A 25,198-nucleotide genomic window follows, 5' to 3' on the forward strand; every position below is an offset into this window, starting at 1 on the left:
CAGGAGCTGTTGCAGCCACTGCTGGCCTTGTTTAACGAGGCATACGAACAGGGAGAACTCCCGTTGTCCCTCCGTGAGGCCATGATTGTCCCATTACTGAAACCAGGCAAGCCGGCTGTTGAGTGTGGATCTTATAGACCTCTGTCCCTGCTAAACCAGGACAGCAAAATACTCACGGCGGTGCTGGCCAACAGGTTGAAGAAGGTGATTGGCAAGCTGATCCACCCGGATCAAACGGGATATGTCCCAGGCAGGAATATCAGTGATAACCATAGGAGGCTGCACCACGTTATCGACCATACTAAGGATGACACGGGCGAGATGGCGGTAGTGTCGCTGGATGCGGTCAAGGCCTTTGATTCAGTGAGATGGCCTTGGCTGAAAGCGGCCCTGCAGGGATACGGCGTGGGCGCTGGTTATATCAGATGGGTCCAGCTGTTATATAGCAGCCCGGTGGCTAGGGTCAAGACTGGGGCCACAGTCTCGGATGCCTGGCAGCTTAGCAGGGGGACCAGGCAGGGATGCCCTTGGTCACCCATGTTATATATACTTGCGCTGGAACCGCTGGCGATATGCCTGCGGCAACAATACGGAGAGGTGGGCATTAACACTGCCAGCGGCAGCCACTTAACATCTTTCTATGCGGACGATATGCTGTTGTACCTCCGCTACCCGGAGGAGAACCTGCAGTACGTACTGGAAGTACTGGATCATTACGCTGTCCTCTCGGGCATATCTGTGAACCCCGGGAAGTCTAGCCTGTTCCCTTTGGGCGGGTACAGGGACGTCCCGTTGGAGAGGCTGCCTGTGTTGCCAATACCATGGCGGACCGACACGTTTAGGTACCTGGGGGTAAATATTTACCACCGGACTGAGGCAGTACACAAGCATAACACAGAGAGAGCCATAGAGGGGGTCAAGAACAGCATGACATTCTGGTCCAGATTGCCCCTGTCCATGATGGGGAGGGCGGCTTTGCTAAAAATGGTGGTCCTTCCAAGACTCCTGCATTTCTTCGTGAACGTCCCGTATTTGATCCCTAAGAGCCTATTTGTACGACTTCATAGTATGTGTAGGGGCTTCGTGTGGGGTAACTCCAGGAATAGGGTGGCCCTGTGGAAGCTCCAGAACCCGCACGAGAAGGGGGGTATAGGCTTGCCCAACTTCGAACTATATTATCTGGCGGGACAACTGTTGTACGTGGCCAGGTGGTTGTCTGATGAAGATTCGGCGGAATCTAGGTTGCTGCGTGAGGATGCAGCCCCATACTTCCTGAGAGAGGTGGTGTGGCTACATAGGAATAAACTGACGGGAAGAGGGTGGCTGTTGAGGTTGGGATGGGAGGTCTGGCACAGAACATGGAAATTGATGGGGGAGTCAGAACCACTATCTTGGCAGGTCCCGCTGGTGGCCCTGTGCGAAAACGACACCCAACTGTTTCACTCTGTCCGTAGGCACTGGGAGCCGGTGGGCCTGGCCACGCTTGGGGACATATGGAGAGAGGGGGAGGCGCTGGACTTTCAAAAGTTGCAGGATGAGACGGGGGTGCACAGAGGCCAGTACATCACCCATGCCAGGCTAGTTAAACGAGTACGAAAGAGATGGCCGGAGACGGCACTGGCAGATGATCCTGGTGCCACCCTTGAAACTATGTATGATGTCTCAGAGGGTGGGCATGAAATATCACGGATATACGAACTCCTCAGAACGAAGGCTGGGAAAGAGTTGCCCCAACTGAGGCATGAATGGGAGGAGGAGATGGGTGAACTCATGACGGAGGGTCAGTGGAAGAGGGTCCTGGGATATCATAAAAAGGTGTCCCGAAATGCACGGCTCCAACAACTCCAGTTCTACATTACTCACAGGGCCTACCTGACTCCTCAGAAGATCGCACGGTTCGGAGGCTCGATCACTCAAAAATGCCCCAGGTGTGGGGAGGTGGAAGCTGGGTTGCTACATATGTTTTGGGCCTGCCCGGAAGTGTATAGATTTTGGGAGGAGGTCAAGATGAAGCACGCAAGTGGGGGAGTGGTGTTGGACGTGGGATCTGCCTGGTCATGTATGCTTGGGATCTTCCCCAGGCCCAGACACTTTAGGCACCTGAGCAAGCTGAGGGACCTGGCATATGTTCTGGCCAAACGCAGGATTGCCATGAACTGGAAATCGGCTAGCAGGCCGAGAGTGGAACTATGGTGGGCGGACCTTATGAGGTGGGCGGAGGCTGAATCCGTGGTTTGGTTTGAAGCAGTCACTAGAGGGGGCGAGGAGGAGATAGGGCCCTTGCTGGCCTGGCGACAATTGGTGGCCTCTATGACCAACCCACAACAGGGCTTGGACGAATCTGAGAATTCTGAAGATGTGCCTACGGACAATGTTTCTCCTGACGGTGCCCCGACTGAGGATATAAGGGAGCCGGCTCAGGCTTGATGGGGGGTGGGGGGAGTTTTTTCTTTTTTTCTTTTTCCTTTCTCGTATTTTCTTTTGTGGTTTCTGTAAATAATTAACAGTTGTATTGTGTTGTGCGTTTGTTTTTCTAAAATATAAAATCAATAAAATATTTTTTAAAAAAAAAGCATGGTGTGCCAGCATACAGGTCGCTATGCTTAATCAAATTGAATTGCTCAAAGAGAAAATGGAAAATACAAGCTCAATTCACAACCCTACCAAAGAGGGACCCAGCTCCCCATCTCAAACTCCCCCTACCCCATCCTCTTTGCATTTTGTGACATCTCAGAATCCGAAGTCCTTGCACTCCTCCAAAGGCTCAGACCATCGATGTGCAAATGGACATTTGTTTCCCCCCCCCCAACATCATCAAAAAATGTGCCGGCTCTCTGGATCCTCTCATTAAGGCCTTCATTAATGCCGCCTTCAAAACATGTACTGTCCCATCTAGCCTCAAAGAAGCCTGGGTCCACCCTCTTCTAAAAAATAAACATCCCTAGAGCCCGCCTCCCCCAACAACTAGCGCCCCATTACCACTGTTCCATTTCTTCTCAAATTCCTTGACAAAGCAGCCCACAATCAGAACCAACACTTCTGGAAACCAACACCATCCTCGTTAAAAGGCAATCGGGGTTTCTGTAAAAGCCATTGCACAGAAACCACCCTCCTGGACTTTAAAAAAAAAATAAACCACCATAATGGACAAAGGCAAACCGGTACTCCTACTCCTGGACCTCTCGGCCGCCTTCGACCTTGTGGATTACAAAACCCTCACATCCCACCTCACCCATGCTGCTCATTTCACGAACAAAGCCGCCTCGTGGATCACTTCCTTCCTGGAAGGCAGAGCCATGAAGGCCTTATCAGACCAGAGCTCCCTCAACCATCCAATGCTGAGTTCCCCAAGGTACCTGCACCCCCTCCCACGCCCCCCCACCACCTTATGATCTGTTCACTAAACTGCTCTTTGAAAGACTAGACTCTCTCGGCATAGCTTATACCAACTATACTGATGATGCACAGGTCCTCCTCCCACTCTCAGGCACATATGATCAGGACGCCGCAGCCCTCCTCCAAATCTACTCTACCATCCAGGCATGGAGGGCAGCAAAAGGGTTGTGTCAACAGCGATTAAAACTGAGATTATCGTCTTTTGGCCCTAAAGAAACACTAGCTAAACTCACCCAACAATATCGTAACTTCACTATCGATAGCTCCATCATCCCAGTATCATCAGCAGTCAAGACACTAGGGGTCTTCCTAGACTCTACATTATCTACAACTCGCCAGGTCAGTGCTATCGCCTCTGCATACGCCCACACCACTAAGCTCATAAATGCAGTCAAACCCTTCCTCTCCAACCATAACTGCGTAACAATCGCTAGAGCTACCATTGGAGCTAAATTGGATTACTGCAATGCTCTCCTAGCTGGAACATTTGCCAAAAACCTGAATAGACTCCAAATATTCCAAAATAAACCTCTCAGGGCAGCCCTCTCGATACCCAAGAGACCACATTATGCAGGCCAGATGAGATGCCCACTGGCTTCCTATAAAGGAAAGAATTACTTTAAAGACCCTAGCGACTCTCGCTCTAACTCACAAATGTCTCTGCCCCTCCATACCTATCCGAAAGCTGTGCGCTTTATAAATATAAATACATAATAAATAAACCCAATCGGCGGTACCAAGGCCCTACTTACTGAGCGTAGGATATTCTCCCGCATTAATCAGATTATTATATTGGTGGTGTTTGGTGCGTGCCTTCTTCGTGGCGTGCTCATTCAACGGACCTCCTTTGAGTTTGATTCCCATAGGGGTGGTGATGTTCTGGGCTGCCAGAGCAGCATCTCTGGTGAGTAACATTTTCTGCTCCCTCCACCAGCTGGAGGACAACTTTTCTTAAATTGCTGAGTTCAGTCAGAGCTGCTTTCAGATCATTGTTGGTACTACAATTGGTATCAGGTAATATCGCCATATATATGGTCGCCGTAAATAATATCACCTGGAAAATGTCATGGCGATATTATTTAGGTGACCATATATGTGGGGACAGGGGCTAAAAAAATAAATTTACAAAAAAAAAAAGTTTTGGGTTTGCGGGGGCTCGCGAAAAGCCCATTTTTCGGCGATATTTTTGTGGCGACATTATTACATGGAACCCTACAATTGCAACATGTGAGATGACTCCACTGATTACCGGTGGCAGCAGTGATCGGCATATTGGCAATTACATTAGCTGTAGATGGAGTAGGTGAGGTGGTGACTGTAATGTGAGGGCCTGGCTTCTTGCTTGTTTCTTTGCTGCTTAACCCTAGAGATTTAGATAATCTGTGAGTTTTACCCCTCACCACCTAATGTATCCAACGGGCCAAAATTATTGCTCAGGGGAATGTCTAGTATGCTGGCTTTGATCCACCCAAGTTCCAGGTCGCTGCCATCAACTGGATTTGTCGCAGATTGATTCCTGCCAGCCCCATTTACAAGCCCATGAGCACTTTTTTGGTCCTTCACGTTGTCCTGGGCAGTGTCCGCATTGCTTAGTAACACCATCTATTTGGGCTCGAACACCCTGAGTGACATCAATATCGCACAGAAGTGATTGCATGGTTGCGGGTGCAATGCAATGTCTACTCTGCTCTACCTGGGCATATAGCGGGTCCAGAGATTGGTATTAAATCACTCTTCACCGCACCATTGCCTGGCTTATTCTCTACCATAAAGCCTCCAAGAGATCGAGCTTAGGCTTGCCTTTGCTGCATTATTAGTGCCCAGCAAAGTTGGTTGGCTTTATAGGCTCAGTGGCACTAATAACACCCAATTGGTTAGATAAACTAGGGCATACAACATAATTTGTATTTGCTCTTGCGCCAATTGATGTACTTGGAGTAACCCATGGGCACATTTCAGGAGCAAGGTTGGGGGGAGTCGGTATGCTCCAGTAGATCTTGTATGTCGCTTATTAGGCCATTCACGTCCTTTATAGATTAAGACATTTGTTTTTTCCTCATCCCTTCCCCGCCCCCAACCCAAGCGGGAGATTGTTGCTGCAGCCTGCCTTTTCACCATTCCGCACACTACAGAGCCCCCTGCCACTCTGTGCTAATGTCAGTGGTGAGCAACAAGTGTAGTTATGTTGTGTTTTTTTTTTTTTTTTTTTTTATGGTTGAAGTCAGAGCAAGTAACAAGTAGCAGACCGTGGATAACCGAATCGGCACTCTTGTATTAAATACAGGATTTTCTTTCAAACATACAGTTTTGCAGCTCTTTGACAGCGTGGTCCTGTACGCATTGATGTAAAAATGCCCAAGCAATCACTGCTCCAAACAGTTGTTGGACTTTACCAAGGGCTTCACTGCAAGTGTCAGCCCTGCCGCTTTTATACCCTCATCTTCCTTAAAAAAAAAAAAAGAGGCGGGGGGGGGTTGATTTCATGGTGCTGTAATTGTGAAGGGGACCGGTTGGAGCATGCATTTTATGAATTTAGACAGTTTTGATACATTTTGCTTTTAACCAATTGATATTTTGTAATGAGCATGTGGTCTTATGTGCTTTCTCTTTTCTGACATTTTATGTGCAAATTAAGAATGGAGTGTAATGTAGTCTTGTTTCCTATCTGCACTGATCCCGCAATCCTTTATTTTTCAGTCATCAGTTGTCTAAATGTATTTGTCGAAAATGCAGAAAAGGTCAGTGGATTTGGAGCTGGACCTTTCAAGTACCAAGAATCCATCGAGTTCAAGTGTAAAGCAGGCTTCTCCATGAGGGGGAGTGCTGTGGTGACCTGCAGTAAAAACAGTGATTGGCAGCCCCCATTGCCAACATGTCGGTTAGGTGTAGAAGGTAAGTTCTAAAAATGTGCAGATTTAACAACTATGTAAGGATGATGGTCAAATCTGTGAAAGGAAGCGCCCCCAATTCAGCACGATCCTCCCCGCAATGAGAGACAATAAGGGACTCTCCCGTAGTGGGAATAAGACCAAGACAGAGTGCGGGTGAGCGTAAGTGGGAGTTTATCCAAGGATAAGGCGTGCAAAGAACTCTGCAACCTACGAGAGCGCTCTGCCTGACAATAGCAAAGACAGGCGTATTTCTAATACCAAAAACGTCATCAACACCTAAACACTATAGGGGGCACAAGTCAATTGGGATTGGGTGGTGTCGACTAACTATAGGTGTTGCTGGCGCGGGGTTGGTCTTGGCGGGACGACGTCACTGGTCAGCCTCGTGGGTTGGGTTGGGCCTGGCAGGCCGGCTTGAGGTCATCCATGCGGTGTTGATGTGCTGGGGCAGCCTGTGACAATAACGAATACCTTTCCTGTCTCATTTGCCCTAGGCCATGCACACTACAGTTATTCAGAAAATGACATTTACGTTCATTAATAAATCGCTTCACCAGCTTATCTTATAAAATAAACACAACACATGAGGAATGCACCTCGTGAGAGGTCTGGTGGTTGTTGGTTGGGGTGAGATTTACCTGTGTCTTATTGACCGGTATTTTAGGTCACGGGACGGGGCTCTGGGACCTGGGCCGAGTGATACATGTCTGTCTGCTGCGTTAGAAGTTATTATATAGATGGGTCTCTGTGTCTTGTCCCAATGATGGGGGTCGTCCTTACACGGGGTCAGGATTCTTGGGGGGGGGTTCGTGGGGATTTATGAGAGGGTGCTGGTAGATCAGTGGGTTCATCCGTGGGTTTATTACCGTGCTGTAAATAACACAGGTGGCGGGCTGTGGCCTTGGTTGCGGCGCCGGGGCCTCTGACTCTCTGAAGTAACGCCAGCTTGGTTGGGGGAGGTGAGGGAGCGCAGCACAAGTCTTAGCTTTTTTATCTGGCAGGCTTGGTGGGGTGGGAGAGGGAATGACCTTGCATATACTCACAAAGGTATTTTCCTCGTGCGTTGCTGATCAGTGAATGCAGAAGTTTTATACTGTTCTGCCTTATTTTAACGTTATTCAGACACACATATATATATATATATATTTCATTTTCGTTACACATTTCTTTAATACAGTCGGTTCCAGTACCTTTTCATTACCTAACATTATGTTCACTACATTGTGTGCGTATTGTATGTACATTAGACGTTATACGAGGGATATCTAGGTTATGGCCTACAGAGATTGATGCTCGCCGCTTTGGGTGATTCAAAACATATATGAGTTCAAGTTTCTACATACTATTGAAAAACACTTTTACAAATAGAGGTTACACGTTTGGTCAACATCTTTCTCCGTGGTTATAGCAGCATTAGTCCAGACCTGGAGGGATATCATATAACGTTACATTTTTATGGTTCGTTCACATTTTAAACAGAGGTAGTTCATTAATACCAATACTTGAACTATTTTCTACCTTCTTCAGATAGTGATGCTTCAGCTTTTTTCCCCGTTGCCCCGGCCTTGCGGTCCGGGTCATACGGGGTGCAATATCACATTGTTACTAATATAATGTTGCCGTGTTGGCATCTCGGGTTTAGCTCATCTCCGACTTTCTCATGGGAACGCGCTCGCAGCGGATCTGCCAGGGCTGCTGAGGCGGCAGAGATGCATGAAAGGCCCTCCAAAGGTGGGGGCCTCGTTACAGTGTGCTGAACTCACACCATGTTTGCTGTGCACGATGGCGTCTAGGCCTAACTTAAGTTTCGGTAAATGCAAAGACAGGGTGCGTGTGGGCAATGTCGTCGGCGGGTGAACCCCCCTCCACCTGGGCCCGGGTGGCATGAGGGTGCTCCCACCGAGCCATGGTCCTCACCTGGGGAGGGAGCTGTAGGTGAGGAGGGCCTCGTGGCCATTCCTCCCCTACATTTCCCCCCTTTCGTTACTTAAAGTAACGAATTTCTTTAGCTCTTCTAATCTTCTACATTCTTGTTCTTCTAACACTGCACCATCCCATGCAGGGGTTCCTTTTATAGGCATCCATGCTCTGCACACCCCCCTTAAGCTCTCACCTCTCCTAGCATACTCGTCTGGTGTACATGTCAAATATATACAGTCGCCGGTCTCTTCCAGATCTACCCAGACCTCCTCATACCATTCCAGTTCTACGTCTCGTGGTTCTTTAATCGTGGTGTGCCATAGCTTATCTACTATGTACTTGTCACGGCACATAGGCACTAACTGGTACCTGGGGGTGTTGTCTGTTCCTGTCTGCACATGTACTTCTTGTGTTGCTTTAATTGTACCACCGGAGTTGCCCATTGTCACCATCATCATTGCACCGTTAGGGACTGCATTAGCACAACATCGGAGGCCCACCTGGCACAGGCAGAACATCACAAGGATGATCACCACTATTGGTATCAGGAACTTCATTGTCACTCCAAGCCATGAGGGAACCCAAGAGAAGATATTGTCGAACCGCGAGCTATCCTCAGCTCCACCTTCCATTTTCATCTTCTCGCCCAGGTTATGTACTGCTTCAATAACGTGGGACAGGGACCCATTTTCTGCGTCTTCGGAAGGTACGAACGTGCAGCATGCACTTCCTATTTTTCGGCAAACACCTCCATCGATTGCTGTTAACAGGTCTAGAACATACCTGTTTTGCATGGTCATTAATCGCAGAGCTCGTAGTTCCACCTTTATTATGTTAAACCCTTCTTCAGTGTCATTGGCCAGCTGAATCAGTTCCCACCGTGTGATCTGGAGCCATTTTGCATTTGCTCTTGCTTGGACACTTGATACTAGTGAAGCAAAGAATGTTTCCACGGAGCTGAACAGGCGATACTTGTCTGGGATCTGTGCCAATAAATCAGATGATGCTTGTGATATGTAGTTCGAGGCTCGCTTGTTCCTTGAGAGCTCTTCTCCTTTCCCTCCGGAGGACAGGACATAAAGGTGCGCTTGTGTAGTTGGAGACGCTGCATTCTGGTTCAAGCCTTCGTTCATCGTGTTACTTCTGTCAATATGGCTTTCGGGAATCACCATTAGTGTTGAATGCAAAGTGGCCATTGAGCAGCTACCACTCCATGATTGGGGAAGGTGCAGGTACGCCTTGTTCCCGCATACCCAGTAGGTGTCCATTAGTGCTGCTGTTCCTTTTTTCATATCTGGGATGGTGAGAGTTTTGTTACAGTTCTTGTTCGTTCCTATTGCCATTTTTCCTTCTCCCTTGAAACATAGTTTGTTTTGTATTTCACTTTGTAGCTTAAAGGGTTTTTCCATCGCTGTTACCCATGTTAATTTAGGGATGTGTTCTTTCCATATTGGCAAGCACGTTCTTTCCATCCACCGCAACTTTTCCGGTTGAACACCCTTCAGTGCTTCTGCCTTGCACAGCACTTCTTCGTCTTTCCATTTGCTTTCGGAAAACAGTGTCCCTTGTATTGCAAAGAAAGGTTCTTTAGGGCAGATCACTCCAGACGCTTGCGAATAGCACGTTTTGTTGTTCTGTACCATTCTGAAAGAGACATCGTGTGCTTGGAAAGTGTTCTTTATTCTACACAGCGTGAGATGAAGGAGACATTGGGCATCCACAATGGGCAATTCTCGTGGCAACAATACTTTAGGTGTGCCTGATGCATGGGGGATAAGTGAGCAGACATAACAGCTCTCATTGGTTGTTTGTTTAGCTGTTGTGCTCATATCTGCATACCATTTATTTGCTTGGTGAGGGTGTCGTGGGTCTTCCATTTTGTCTAACCCTAGCCCATAATACTCATCATACCCTTTTCCACCAGTCTCTCTTCTCCGCCTACTTTTCTCCCTTCTTCTGTACCTTCTCGTTATAGGAGGTGAAGAACCAGGCCCCCCTTCCTCCCTCCCACCCCCCTTTTCTAATTCTTCATATAGGGACTTGTGTTCTGTCATCATAATCACTTTTCCATCCTCATTAATAAACAAGAGATCGTTGTTTGAAATTGGGGCGGGAGGGATCGTGTGGTTGTTGTATGTTCCAGGTTGGGACATTGTGTCGTTATCTACATTTTTGGTTCTCCATTGTGAGAGGACAGCAGTGGGTGGTGTAGTATAGTATCCCCACACAAAGTGTGATCCATCCCAGATCAAGAAATCACCTTCTTTGATACCTACAGTCGGAATTGTTTTCGTTCCAGGAGCAAGGGTGGTGTTGTTCCCCCCTCCCCCCTCGTTCATCTCGGTAGAGATGAACGCTATAATCCAGTGTAACACCAGACAAAACATTGAGATGAAGAACACGATAGCACACATTGATAAACCACATTCAAATGAATATGTTAATCTAGCCACTAACATTTCTCTAAATCTAACATATCTATTAGTTGCAGGCTGCCCATTCGATGCCATGATAAATCCTGTTTGAGACACAAAAGTTCATTAAATACAAACATGTAAGCATTTCCACATTGTAACGTTTCGGTGATAAAATATAGGGTTGGGTGAGGAAGGGGGTTTGTTGACAGACAAGGTAGCTTTCAGTCAATATTATTCGTACCTTACTATATATATATATAAATAATAAAAAACATGACATTTTTAAAAACAACAATAATAAAAAACATCTTAAAGAGTACAGGAAGGGAAAAAAGAACCCCACGCAAAACTTTCAAAAATTGTAAAAAGAAAATTTACATATACATGTGTACATGTTTTAGTCCAGGACATTTGTTGCGCGCTAATTGTGTTCACTGTTCATCTCATGAAGCACACAAAATTCCAATCATTCATTCCGCACAACTTCATCGTCCGCTGTTGCCTGTGCCTCATCCTGCACCTCACTCTCCGCAGCGCTGTAAGCTTTACGTACATCTGTCAAATGCACCCAATATCGCAGGCCCTTAACCTTTACTGCTGTAGGCGTGCAAAACACTACCTCATAGGGGCCATGGAAGCGTGGTGCGTTCCACCTCCGCACAAAACTTCTAACATATATAAGGTCACCAGGCATTAGCTGTAGTGGTTTTTCAGGCAAACCGTTTGGTTCAGTCGCGTTCCCCTCCTCTCTTGTCGAGGGGGGGGCTAGTTGCTTTGAAATTACGCGCGCTGCCCGTGTCAATTTTCGCAGGTATTCTGTGAACTCCTCCCCCAATATAGCTGCGCTTCTGTGTGCATCAGAACGCTCACGGAGAGGCGAATGCGCTGTGTGCATTCTTCTTCCCGTGACGATCTCGTGCGGGGACAAATGGTGATCCTTACTTGGCTGGTTTCGTAGTTCAAACAAGGCCAAAGGCAGGCAGTACATCCAAGTCTTTTTAAGGGAAAAACAAAGTTTTGATAATCTGCTTTTTAACAGGCCGTTTATCTTTTCTACGACGCCATTACTTTGAGGATGATAAATCGAACATAATTTGTGCTTTATTCCCAATAATGTAGTCACTTCTTTAAAGAGTTCATTAACAAAATGCGTCCCGTTATCTGAGCGAATAACGTCGCAAATTCCCCAGCGCGGAAACACTTCCCGCACTAGGAACTTCGCGGCGCCCTTCGCGTCAGGGCGGGCACAAGGGCCTGCCTCCACCCACCTCGAAAATGGACATACAACCACAATCATGTATCGAGCCCCGTTACACCTTTCTCCCATGTCTACATAATCAATGTGGAGCTCTCTGAATGGGCCACTTGGTTTTGGTATCGTACCCCTTAGTGTACGCAATGTCATACCTGAGTTGTAAATTTGACATGTCGTGCATTCTAGAGCTAACCTTGTGACGTGTTCCTGGAGGCAAGGTGTAAACCAATCTTCTTGTATCTCTGCCATTATGTGTTTCTTTGTGTTGTGTGCAGGAAAGTGTAGTTGTTGAAATGCTATTTCTAACAGCGTGATTGGCATTACCACTTTTCCTGAACTCTCTTGTCGCCACAATAAATCAGTCGGTGATTTGCTGCATCCTCTCTTAGTCCACAGCAATTTTTCCTCTGCACTAGCTCCCTCTTGCAGCTCTATTATCTCCTGTGTGGACATCATGTTGTATCCTGTGGGGACTTCTTGGCTTGCTGTGTGGTGCAACATGTACTCTCCTATTTCACCTTTTTGTAGATATGAAGCTGCTTTGGCAGCGGCGTCTGCTGCCGCGTTCCCCAAAGATATAAAATCTGTATTTGCGGTATGAGCTTGACATTTTACGATGGCCACTGCCGTGGGGTCTTGCAGGGCCTCAATCAGTTCTTTCAATAATTCTGCATGCTGGACTGGCGTTCCGTCTGCTCGCCGAAACCCTCTCCGCCCCCACCGGGCCAACCCGCCGTGAACTGTTGTTGTCATGTATGCTGAGTCTGTATATATGGTCACTGCGCACCCCTTGGCGGCATGCAATGCTTCTATTAGCGCTATTAGTTCTGCTGCTTGCGCTGAATAGTGTGATGGGAGGCGGTGTTGTACTAGTATCTCATATTCATCTTCCTCTAATCGTACCACTGCCATACCCACATGCTTTTCTCCTGTCTCCATGTCGATTGATGCTGACCCGTCCACAAAATACACCTCACCCTCGGTCAGGGCATTTTCAAAAATCACTGTATCCTTACTTTCGTCACCTGTGTACGTGGCGCAGTTGTGGTTTTGCATGTCCTCTATGGTGCATGCCTCTGTGATGAATGTGGCTGGGTTCACTGTTTTACATCTTACTATATGGATGTTAGCGCTGGACAGTATTATCTCATATGCTGTGGCGCGTTGTGTTGTCAATGTGCTCTTTGTTCGCTCTAATATTGCAAAAAGTGAGTGTTCCACAAACAGTGTCACCGGGCAGCCCATTACTATCGTGGCACTTTTTTCAATTGCGAACGCGGCTGCAGCTAGGGATTGCTCGCAGGCGAAATGACCTTGCATTACTGCGTCTAGGGTGCCGCTGTAGTAAGCTAGTGGTTTGTGCCCTAAGGATGTTTTCTGTGTCAGTACTGCTGTCATCAATGTTCCTTTGCAGTGTGAAAATAAGAAGAATTCGCGCCCATAATCTGGGTTTGCTAGTACTGGAGCGCTTGATATCAGCTCTTTTAGTGAGTTAAATGCTGTGTTCATCACCTCTGTCCATTCTATGTGTTTGTGTTCTTGTTGTGCTTCTTTCAGTGCCTGTAGCAGGGGCCTTGTGTACGCCGCATAGTCCAATATCCATGCTCGGCAATAGTTACACATACCCAGAAATTTCTGCATCTCTTTTACTGTTTTGGGCTCCCCAATTGTTCTAATCGCCTGTGCCCTGTCTGGTATAATTCGCTTGCCATCCTTTGATATCAACTGACCCAAGTATAGGACCTCCGTCAGACAGTATTGTAACTTCCCCTTGTCCACCTTGTACCCCTTATTTGCCAATAATGTCAAGAGTGTTATCGAGTCCTGTCTGCATTCTTCCTCAGCCTGTGCACAAACCAATAAATCATCAACGTACTGAATCACTGTGCTTTCTACAGACAAATTCCCCAGATCTTCATGTAGTACCCTGTTAAATATGCTTGGGCTCTCGCAATATCCTTGTGGTAGTCTGCAGTGTTCGAACCTCCTTCCTCCCAATGTAAATGCTGTCAAGTACCTGCTCTCTTCTGCCAAGGGAATCGAAAAGAATGCATTTTTTAAGTCAATTACTGTGAAGTGTGATGCTATTTTTGGAATGTTGCACAGTATTGTCGCCGGGTTCGGGACTAAAGGGAACTCCTTCATTACCACATCGTTCAATGGGCGTAAATCTTGTATCATCCTCCATGAACCCCCCTTCGCTTTTCTGATTGGGTAAATGCATGTGTTGCATGGGGAGTTTGAGGGCACTATTATACCCTGTGCTAGCAGTGCTTCTATTGTCTCTCTGATCCCTTCTTCTGCTTCTCGCGACAGTGGATATTGTTTCACCCGGGGTAGTATTGCTCCTTGTTTTACTTTTATCACCACAGGCTGAACTTCATGTAGCAACCCTACATCGTGGGGGCCATTAGTCCATAAGTTAGCGGGTACTGAACTCATGTCTTCATCAAAAAATGTATGCGGTGCTCCTACTACCGCCATTAGTTCAACTTTAGTTTGTCTGGCTGTAACTACGATGTCGCAGGGCATTGCCAGTTCCATCACTACTTCACCATCTCCCTCAGTGTCAGAAAATAGCTCCTCGTCCGAGAGCTCTCTCAGGGGGATATTTGCATTTGTACACAATACTGTCCGCCACTCACACCCTTCCATGTCAATACCAATCACGCATATTCTGTTTGCTGATACATGTATTGCATGCAAATCCAATGATAGTACTTCCCCAAGAGCAGTGTCAGGGCTTGCTATGGGACGAAAAAGGAATTCTGCTGGTATTCTCCACTCCACCCTTTTTAGTTCTGGTACTATGAGAGCCAATGTTCTCATGCCTTCAACAAACATCTCCTCATTTCTTGGTACCCCTCTGATCTCTTTTATTATTGTGTGGCCGTGTATTACTGCTAATATACGGAGGGGGCATATGCCTGGCGTTGAACATACGATGCCGCTCCCTGTGAATGATATGGTCATGTTTAGTTTGCTCAAGAGATCTCTCCCCAGTAAGTTGATGGGAGAGTTTTCATAGTACAGTAAGGGTGCTTTCACTGTTTTACCCCCCACTGTCACATCCAATACCTCTGTGTAAGGAACTTCAATTACAGCCCCAGAGAACCCCTGCGTCTCTAACGTTCTATTAGATAACGGGAACCGGCCCTCTCTAATGCATGATTTCTCCGCTCCCGAATCCACCATGAATATGAATTGCTTGTCTCCTATCTGCGCTCCTATCAATGGTTCCTCTGATGCATTGTGGGTCGTAGACAGTACTGGACACGCAAGTGCTCTCTGTGGGCTGTCCTATGCGGGGTGTCTCATTGCCCCCCCTTGATCGAAAATATTCCCCGAAACTACTGACACTCCACTGTAAGGTGCGGGGGCTGGTGCCCCATTAGCTCCTGTGGCGAAAGTATTACCAGGCGTGTAGTGCACATTGTCATTATTCTGTGGGCTGGTTTGTGTTCGGTATTGATGTCCGTGTAGTTGTGCGTTACTCCTTTGTACTACATTGTCTGGTTGCTGGTATTGTCCCATGGGGAGGCCGTAGGGGCTTCCTGGATGGGGGTGTCCGTACTGTTCTATCTCTTGGAAACCGTTGTTTTGTCTGCTCCTACATTCCCTTGAGTAATGCCCCCATCTCCCACAATTCCAACAGCTCCCCTGTGGACCTCTGGGACCCTGCCACCCATTTCCTCCCATTCCTCCATACCCTTGTCCTCCTCTTCGCCCCCTGTACCCACCTCTTCCTCCTCTTGGGGCCCACTCTTGCCACGTTGGACCTCCGTTCTGCTCCTGCTCTGTCCACTGTCGTTGCCCTTGTCCTGCCCAATTCGCTGCTATTCTTCCTTGTATTGCTATTTGCCCCTCCTCTCCTTCCTCTCCCTCCCGTATGAGTGGGAGTCCCGCTACCGCTGCTGCGACCTTCACCAATTTTGATTGCACCAACTTCGCCTCGTCCGCCAACCTTTTCTGTGCTACTTCCCTCTCTCTTTCTTTGATCCGTTTACAATGGTGTACTATTATGCTTTGGATCTCCGGCCAGCCTTTTGCCTCAACACCTGCTATTTTATCTAGTGCCTTTTGCACTTCCTTTGGGAGCCCTCTTTTAATGATGAAGTAAAATAGAGACGTGGATTGGTGCCAGGGCGTACCCGTTTCCGCTCTCCACATCTCCTGCACCCGGAGAATGTAATCCATAGCGTCCTCCCCATCATTCATGGTACATTGCATTACTGACTGCAGATCAGGGGTATCTGGGAAGGTTTCCCGCAGTGCGTCCCATACCCTTGCTCGCACGGTGTTAAAAGAAGCCCCATCATGGCGATCACACTCCAAAGTTACAGCTGGAAAACCCGCTTTAGCCCACACTCTGTCTGCCTGATCCCCTACTGCGGACACTAGTAGGCTTTTCACATCGCCTACTGCCAGCGGTATACCCGCGGTATGTTTCTCAAATGCATATATCCACTTGCTTGCCCCTCCTGACAGCTGTGGTAGTAATTTCATTAAGTTAGCCTTGTCCATCTGAGCCCACGGTATATAGTTCGGCCTCCCACCTCCCCTGTGGAGTAATGGTAGTTGTAATTTCCCTTTTGCCGTTGCAGCTTCCTTTTCCTTAGTCACTGCTGACTCTAATGACGCCATCTTCCCCACCCTATTTCTTAGTCGTCCTATCCATTCATCCTCTATAGTCCCCAGTGAACATGCCCCATCTAGCTCCTCGCCTTCTCCTCCTACTGCCATGCTCAATCTATCACTCTCATCCCCCCCTCCTCTGACATCACATAACAAATCCTCTCTGATCCCTCTCTCTCGCGAGACATCACCAATGCTTCCTTCTGCTGTCCCTACTTCTATTATCCTGGTCGGTTCTTCCTCAATTCTGAACAGTATTTCCCCCTTTTTCCATCCTTCCTCAATTTGTCTACTTTCGCTCGACGCTCTAGACGTGCGTCCAGATTGTGTGGGGGCGCACGCTGTGCGTTCACATATGTCTTTTATTCTTGAGAGCTCATCTCGTGCCACTGTAAGCCTCGACTCTAAGTCACTCGTTAACTTCTCTATGTCCACTCTCTGTGTGCCTCCCTGGGTGCGCTCTCTGGTGTTTTCGTATGGTGGGGGTGCAGTTGGTCTTTGTGGCGTGCTGGTTGAAGGGGGAGGCACATAAATCGGGTCGCTATATCCTGCTGCAGGGGCTGGTTTAGGTAATATTGGGTACAACATAACCACTTCCGCAGGCTGTTCTGTACTTAACTGTTCCTTTTCCTCTCGCGGGATCATTAGTGGATTGTCTGTGGTGGAGGGTAAATCAATATTTGGAGCTGGAGCTTTGGGTGGGGGTACTTCCTCAAACAATCTCCAAAGATCTAATATCTCCTTCCTGTTCTGCCATTGTTTTCCCTTATACTTAAGGCGAATACATGTACATACCATATCAAGAACGCTTTTGTCAAAAGACCCTCCTTCTGGCCAAATCTGGGGCAACCCCTCCCCTTTCAATTCTGTTAACCATTGATCATGATATTTATTTATGCGTTCAGCATATCCCGGCAAGCTCTTGCAAATGTGTGACAAGGGAGTTTCAGCCCCCATCCTTTAAATCGCTAGCGCTACCACGTTCGCTTTCGTTACCTTTTATTAGCTGTAAATATGCGTATGTATTCCTTTATGGCACAGACAAGAGCGGACCTCTTAAAATTATCACCCACCGTTATTCACTGCACAAATCTCTTCTCACTCACCATATCTCATCTCCTTCCCATTCCCAGGCACTCTTATGTGATCTCACTTGTAATTGATCAAGTACTGGTTATGGCCACACTCTCTGACACCACCTCGCGGCCACCCGTTCGTCTCTCACACTCGTACGGTGCGCGCACCCTTCACAATGCTTTCCACTCACACTCTTTGTCTTTCTCCTCCCTTTCCTCCCTAACCAGCTGTCCCTGTTTTCCTGCTAAGGTTACTGTGTTCACGTCTGTACGTGCCACTACTGAGTCCCCGCTTTTTAAGATGTTCTAACTTCTTTATACCCTTCTCATTTTCGCCCCCTACCCCGTGGAAATGGAAAAAGAAGAAATAGAGAGAGAGAGCACAATCACTAAAAAATATTCCCGGTGTCTCCTTTTGCTAGACACCAATAACTTATTTCTCACTTCTTCATATATTCCCAGTACTAGTCTAGATAGCACTATGCGGCGCCGCCTTCCACCCCCTCTCGGAGCTAGGTTTCCGTCACTTCTACCACGTCACTTATTTCTTACTCCTAATGGCCATATGCAAAAGAAAGAATAAAGAAAATTTCAAGACCCGTCTGTAGTAGACCCCCGATATTCTTCTCCTCTACCTGTCCCCGTTCTGTTATTCCCAATTCCCTTTCTTTTCCCCTTGACGATCACTCGCACTCGGTACTCACGTGCCCGTCTTGAACCGATACTCTCCGAAACTGGGTCCGTCCAGGCGGCGTCACCGGTAACTCAACGGTCAGCCCCTGGCTCCGGCGAGCGGCACTCAAAGGGGATTTTTTTCCAATCGGGATCCCGTACCCTTTCTCATTGAGTGCGCACTTCTTATTGTGCCGGTCGCCGTTGGCGGGCGGCCTCCCGGAGACGGCTCACCGTGCGTATCCCTTCTCGACCGGAGATTCTCGTGCCACAAGGGGGTCGTTTAAGAAGGAGTTAGGAAAAATAGTTTGGAGATATCACGCTATCGGGGTCACCACTGAAAGGAAGCGCCCCCAATTCAGCACGATCCTCCCCGCAATGAGAGACAATAAGGGACTCTCCCGTAGTGGGAATAAGACCAAGACAGAGTGCGGGTGAGCGTAAGTGGGAGTTTATCCAAGGATAAGGCGTGCAAAGAACTCTGCAACCTACGAGAGCGCTCTGCCTGACAATAGCAAAGACAGGCGTATTTCTAATACCAAAAACGTCATCAACACCTAAACACTATAGGGGGCACAAGTCAATTGGGATTGGGTGGTGTCGACTAACTATAGGTGTTGCTGGCGCGGGGTTGGTCTTGGCGGGACGACGTCACTGGTCAGCCTCGTGGGTTGGGTTGGGCCTGGCAGGCCGGCTTGAGGTCATCCATGCGGTGTTGATGTGCTGGGGCAGCCTGTGACAATAACGAATACCTTTCCTGTCTCATTTGCCCTAGGCCATGCACACTACAGTTATTCAGAAAATGACATTTACGTTCATTAATAAATCGCTTCACCAGCTTATCTTATAAAATAAACACAACACATGAGGAATGCACCTCGTGAGAGGTCTGGTGGTTGTTGGTTGGGGTGAGATTTACCTGTGTCTTATTGACCGGTATTTTAGGTCACGGGACGGGGCTCTGGGACCTGGGCCGAGTGATACATGTCTGTCTGCTGCGTTAGAAGTTATTATATAGATGGGTCTCTGTGTCTTGTCCCAATGATGGGGGTCGTCCTTACACGGGGTCAGGATTCTTGGGGGGGGGGTTCGTGGGGATTTATGAGAGGGTGCTGGTAGATCAGTGGGTTCATCCGTGGGTTTATTACCGTGCTGTAAATAACACAGGTGGCGGGCTGTGGCCTTGGTTGCGGCGCCGGGGCCTCTGACTCTCTGAAGTAACGCCAGCTTGGTTGGGGGAGGTGAGGGAGCGCAGCACAAGTCTTAGCTTTTTTATCTGGCAGGCTTGGTGGGGTGGGAGAGGGAATGACCTTGCATATACTCACAAAGGTATTTTCCTCGTGCGTTGCTGATCAGTGAATGCAGAAGTTTTATACTGTTCTGCCTTATTTTAACGTTATTCAGACACACATATATATATATATATATTTCATTTTCGTTACACATTTCTTTAATACAGTCGGTTCCAGTACCTTTTCATTACCTAACATTATGTTCACTACATTGTGTGCGTATTGTATGTACATTAGACGTTATACGAGGGATATCTAGGTTATGGCCTACAGAGATTGATGCTCGCCGCTTTGGGTGATTCAAAACATATATGAGTTCAAGTTTCTACATACTATTGAAAAACACTTTTACAAATAGAGGTTACACGTTTGGTCAACATCTTTCTCCGTGGTTATAGCAGCATTAGTCCAGACCTGGAGGGATATCATATAACGTTACATTTTTATGGTTCGTTCACATTTTAAACAGAGGTAGTTCATTAATACCAATACTTGAACTATTTTCTACCTTCTTCAGATAGTGATGCTTCAGCTTTTTTCCCCGTTGCCCCGGCCTTGCGGTCCGGGTCATACGGGGTGCAATATCACATTGTTACTAATATAATGTTGCCGTGTTGGCATCTCGGGTTTAGCTCATCTCCGACTTTCTCATGGGAACGCGCTCGCAGCGGATCTGCCAGGGCTGCTGAGGCGGCAGAGATGCATGAAAGGCCCTCCAAAGGTGGGGGCCTCGTTACAGTGTGCTGAACTCACACCATGTTTGCTGTGCACGATGGCGTCTAGGCCTAACTTAAGTTTCGGTAAATGCAAAGACAGGGTGCGTGTGGGCAATGTCGTCGGCGGGTGAACCCCCCTCCACCTGGGCCCGGGTGGCATGAGGGTGCTCCCACCGAGCCATGGTCCTCACCTGGGGAGGGAGCTGTAGGTGAGGAGGGCCTCGTGGCCATTCCTCCCCTACATTTGCTAAAAACAGTTGGGCTAATGGAGGAATGGCTGCAGATCCTATTATCTTTATAGAACCATAAGCGGTTTAGACTTGTCTGCTTGCACTGGCAAAGGTATATCATCCTAAGGCCGCTTTTCAATAGCCATACTGTCCCTCAATTATTAGTAGATTTCTAGTTTTTACCTGGGATTCACCATAGTGATTCTTTTTTTTTTATTCTAGTATCTCCTTAGCCTTCTTTATACCTGTTTCCACCTCTGAAAATTGCTCTTCCTTAGTTATCAATAAACCTTAGCGGATTTATGCAAATGTATAATGGAAATGCAAAAGAACTCGGTAAATATGTGATCCAGTCTGTGATTTGACTTTTACGCCAAGATAATGAAGTAAAAAAACGAATGTACAAATGTCTATTAATATCCTTCTGCCTGCTAGCCTTTTTGGCTGAGAACACTCGTGATCTATGGGAAAGGCCAGGTTTGGTCTCTAAACCTAGATGTATTTATAGGGTGGCTCCTAGTACTCCATGTGAAGTCCTGCCATGACTGTTGAGGAAGCAAAGTAATTCTCCTATGATCTTGTCCCACTTGCAGCAAGATGTCGAACTACGTCCTCCTTTATTTAGCAATGTAATAAGAGAAGCCAAAAGCATCTTTCTTCATGTCTCGCCATGCCCACTCAGTGCGAACTACAGATTTACAGCCCACTGCGCCACATTGCACTTATCTCACCTGCTCTGGTACAAATGCCTTTGCTTGGGAAATTTCTGTTTGTAGTTCTCACTTTCACTTAGCTTATTTTGTTCTACAGTACTGGTTCTCTTACACATTTGCTGTATTCCTAAGGCTGGAAACCCCAGAAATGTTAATTGTAATTGCATTTGAATCTGTAAAATGTTTTACATGTAAATGGGTTTACCACTGCAGCAATTGGCAACTACTGAAGCAACGTGCACTTCAATCAATCCAGGGTAGCACCCTCCTTTATAATTATTTTGCTGTGAAAGTGACCGTTGGAAAGAGGTCTGCTCACTTGATGTTAAAATGATTTGCACAAATGTTGTGAATTGACTGAACTCCCCATGTTATGAGAGGACCGAGCCGCAAAAGAATGGGTTGATCTGGCTGCTACCCAGTGTGCCTCTGACAGTGTGGAAGAGTATCCCATAGATCCTCCTCCTCAACCCTGGTGTGATATCCAGTCTTGTTGGCTTATAACCATGGTCTATTGGCTAGGAGTCCCTTTAACGCATTATTTTAGCAGAACAGATGTTGGCACGGAAAGTGGTCTGCTGCGTTCAAATGTAACCTGAAATTTCCATTAGGCAGTAACAAATAAAACTGAGATGCAATCATAAACGGTTTAACAAATCCAAAGGGTGAAGGCGGCTAAGGAACCCCCTGTGCACTGTAAAAAGGTCAGTGAACCTAGTGTGGGGTCAGCCGAAGTACAATCCATAGCACATTGGTAACTGGAGGACATATTGCCTCCTGGAGCAGGAAGATCGCCACTTGGTACAAGATGACAACTTTGCATAATGTGATTCCAATGGAGTCATCACGGATTCCCCTGCAGTAAACTCCTCCCATGTGGCATGGGGAAGGAGCTACCTGCTCCTGACTCTGGGGGCAGCTATCTGAGGGGGGGGGGAATCGCATGGGAGGAGACCACTACAGGTGAGATCTCATGGCTTCATTCAATGAGATGCAGTATCCCCCATTTGCCCATGGAAAAGATCGCATCATACTCAATACCCTATTGCCATGCTTCTGTTGCACCCCCCAACCCCCACCATTAGGGAAAATAGATAAACCTTTTCTCAAACCTTCTAGGCCTAAATCCCATCCATGGTCCAAGGTAAAAGCTCCAAGAAAACCTTCAGTTCTAATTCCCATTCATATAGAACTGATCCTTCATAGAGAATCATTGAGGGAGATTCTCCAAGTACTATGATGTGGCATTTGTAACGCGCATATACAGAAGTGTTTCAACTATGCATTGTTGATGTCAATGGACTGCAATTACCACAACCATCAAAGTACTGAGACAAAGAGGATGAAGGAAATGATGCATAGCAACAGGATTCTCAAGACCAATGAGCGTGCTAGTTGTTTTTAGAAGGCACCTGTGCATGAGGCATTTAAAAATGCACACCAAACTATGAGAGGCTGCTCAGGAGAAGCTGTTACATCACCCTTGGAGGTGTGTGGAAGTTGTAGGCATGAGCTGGTGATGCGGAGCCAAGGTGCTCAAGGTGCTCCCCAGCAAAGTGGGAGAGGGTCGTTGCACAAGCGAACAGGGCCGTAAAAACTCCAGGAACCACAAGAGTATTCCTGAACGTTCAGCAGCTGGAGGAAGCAGCGTTACCCTCACGGGACCTGAAGGTGAGCAGGCATGCAGGAGCAGAGCCGTGGGAGAACGGAGGCACCAAGGTGGTCCAGAGTGGAAGGCAAATGGCAGAGCTGCGCCGCGTAAGTGTGAACGGGACTGACTACTCCACAAAGCCGGTGAGTCCGCCCAATCGAAGTGGAAACTCCTCGGCATTTGGGTGAACGCCCCAAACGCAGTTTGAACTTTGTAAAGCCACTTAGATAGAAACGATAACATTGATTGTGAGTCAAAAAGGCAGAATGCAAATGCGACCCCTAACAATGGGTACTTGGAATGCCAATATGTGGAAAACAATGTAAACCTTGAAAGAACTAGAAATACCAAATTGAAGAAAAGATATAAAATTGAATGTAAAGAGAAACTGTTACAAACCTATGGAAATAAGAAGTCCTGGCATGAGAATATACCAGGTAATTGTAAATCCATTGCAAACCCTACAGAGAAGTCCCAAAAAGGACAGTGTTTGATTAAACAAGGAACTTTTTAAAGAAGGAAATCACAAGGCTATACGGTGTTGCACCCAACAGGATTGTTTTGGGCCAAGGAGAGTCATAAAGAACTGTTAGAACAAGTGACAGTGCCATCCCATTTGAAGAATACAGCGAAAGGGAACCACCCTCTGGAACCAAGGGTCTGTTACTTAGGAGTACTTTATTGTTGGAGTTGTTATATTTTCATTTATGAACACTTTTTGCAAATACTAGGTTAAAGACCTTACCGTTCTCATCTTATTTAGTGTGTAGTGTGAAGGTCAGGATCGAACATTTGGACACAAGGACGGCATCCTGACAAAGACGGATCCTTAGTTTTTGGTTTTAGATAGGGAAATTCCTCTTAGACCAGGGTCAGAGAGGCATTTTCCCAACCTAGTTGGTTAATAAATCTTTAACCAAGAACATGAGCACTTTTCGCCCATCTTCATTTCTGGCTCGTTGCAGTGGTTAATTGCCTAACTAAAAAGTGAATGCAAAGAGACAAGGTAATTTTGAGGCATGTCCAAGTGAACGCTGCGAATCCGTTTGATGGGAGACCTACCAAAGTAAATGGCTCAGACAGGTTGTGGTAAGAAGTTGCCCTTTAAATGCTGGTATTCACGCTGTGGGCGTTGCAGGGGTGACATTTCTTGTTTGCGGTCCATACCTGACCTGTTTGGTTAGAAGCCACACCATGGGTTGAGGGAAATCATGATACAGCAAGTAACTGGGTTCAAGAGCCCAGTTGAAGCCCAATAAGCTAAGGCAAAGCCAGAAGAGAAGACTGAGAAGCCAGTCCAGAGAGGTCTAGAGGAGTTGACACCAGCTTCTTTCTTCCTTACGCGTATGAGACTTTGAATGGTCACTGTAGTCCAGGATTTGTGACCAAATTCTTGGCCAAAAAAAGTAACATTTGTTTTTTAAGTTGAGGGCAGCACGGTGGCTGAGGACATGCAATGTTTGACTAGATCATTTGTGTGTAGTTTTATTTATACCGGTCCCCGGAGCGACAAGGACTTGAGGCTCAATGGGAAAGACTTCACTAAAAGTGTAAATCCTAATTTTGTTACTTCATCCCTGAAACCTATTGCATTAAGAACTCACTTATTGTTAGTCATTTGGGCCCTCGTAGAATTCTGTCCAACAGTTAATTTTCCTGACAAAACTTACTTAGAACCTGGGAAATGATGCTGCCAATTAGGAGGAGGGTACACAAACTGTAGAAGCCCCTGTCCCTCGTTGCCACCTCCTGCGACATATGCAAGGAACCTAGAAATGGGAATGAGTGACCCTTTCAAATGGATTGTCCTCCCATGTATTCCTCATCTTTAGATATCATCCATTGCTGCTTTGGAAAAATAAACATCAGCAGGATGCTTTGCGTCGATGCCATCGACTGTCCCTCGAGGGCCTCTATTTCGAGGTTGAACTCCTCACGGATACATATAACATGCGCAGCACCCGTTGGCTTCAATTCCATTTTTCCGTGATGGCTAACGCTTTAATTACGGCGCGCTTCCGTTTCCTCAGACTGTGACAGATCGAGAAATGGCCACGTCATCTGCTTCATCAACCTCCCCACCTCCCAAAAACTGGGTTTAAGTGACATGACTGCAGTTTCAAGATGTCATCACAGAACCCCATAGGGTGTCTGTGGTGCCTTGGTATCGCGCACAGGACGGCAGACTGTGGGTCTTGCCATTCCATTACAGGTAAGTCCTTGAAGCAGCATACGGGGAAGTTAGCAGCGGATAGGCCCCCTCGACAACATCATCGAAAAGGTGCTTGTCAGACTGGTCTAGAGGTGACTACTGGGAGTAAAAGGTACAAATAA

General features: G+C 47.1%; 1 protein-coding gene across 26 annotated transcripts in view; it reads left to right on the forward strand.

Annotated features, from left to right (window-relative positions):
* Nucleotides 1-25,198, forward strand: part of LOC138520852 (membrane cofactor protein-like) — a 382,475-nt gene that overhangs the window by 105,767 nt on the left and 251,510 nt on the right. For all 26 annotated transcript variants that reach the window (XM_069633230.1, XM_069633234.1, XM_069633235.1 and 23 more), the window contains exon 6: nucleotides 6,094-6,288. In XM_069633230.1, coding sequence (XP_069489331.1) covers nucleotides 6,094-6,288 — 195 coding nt within the window. The remainder of the gene's footprint in view (nucleotides 1-6,093; nucleotides 6,289-25,198) is intronic.

This window comes from Ambystoma mexicanum, chromosome 13 (assembly GCF_040938575.1).
Source record: "Ambystoma mexicanum isolate Mex_15411 chromosome 13, UKY_AmexF1_1, whole genome shotgun sequence".
NCBI classification, from domain to species: Eukaryota; Metazoa; Chordata; class Amphibia; order Caudata; family Ambystomatidae; genus Ambystoma; species Ambystoma mexicanum.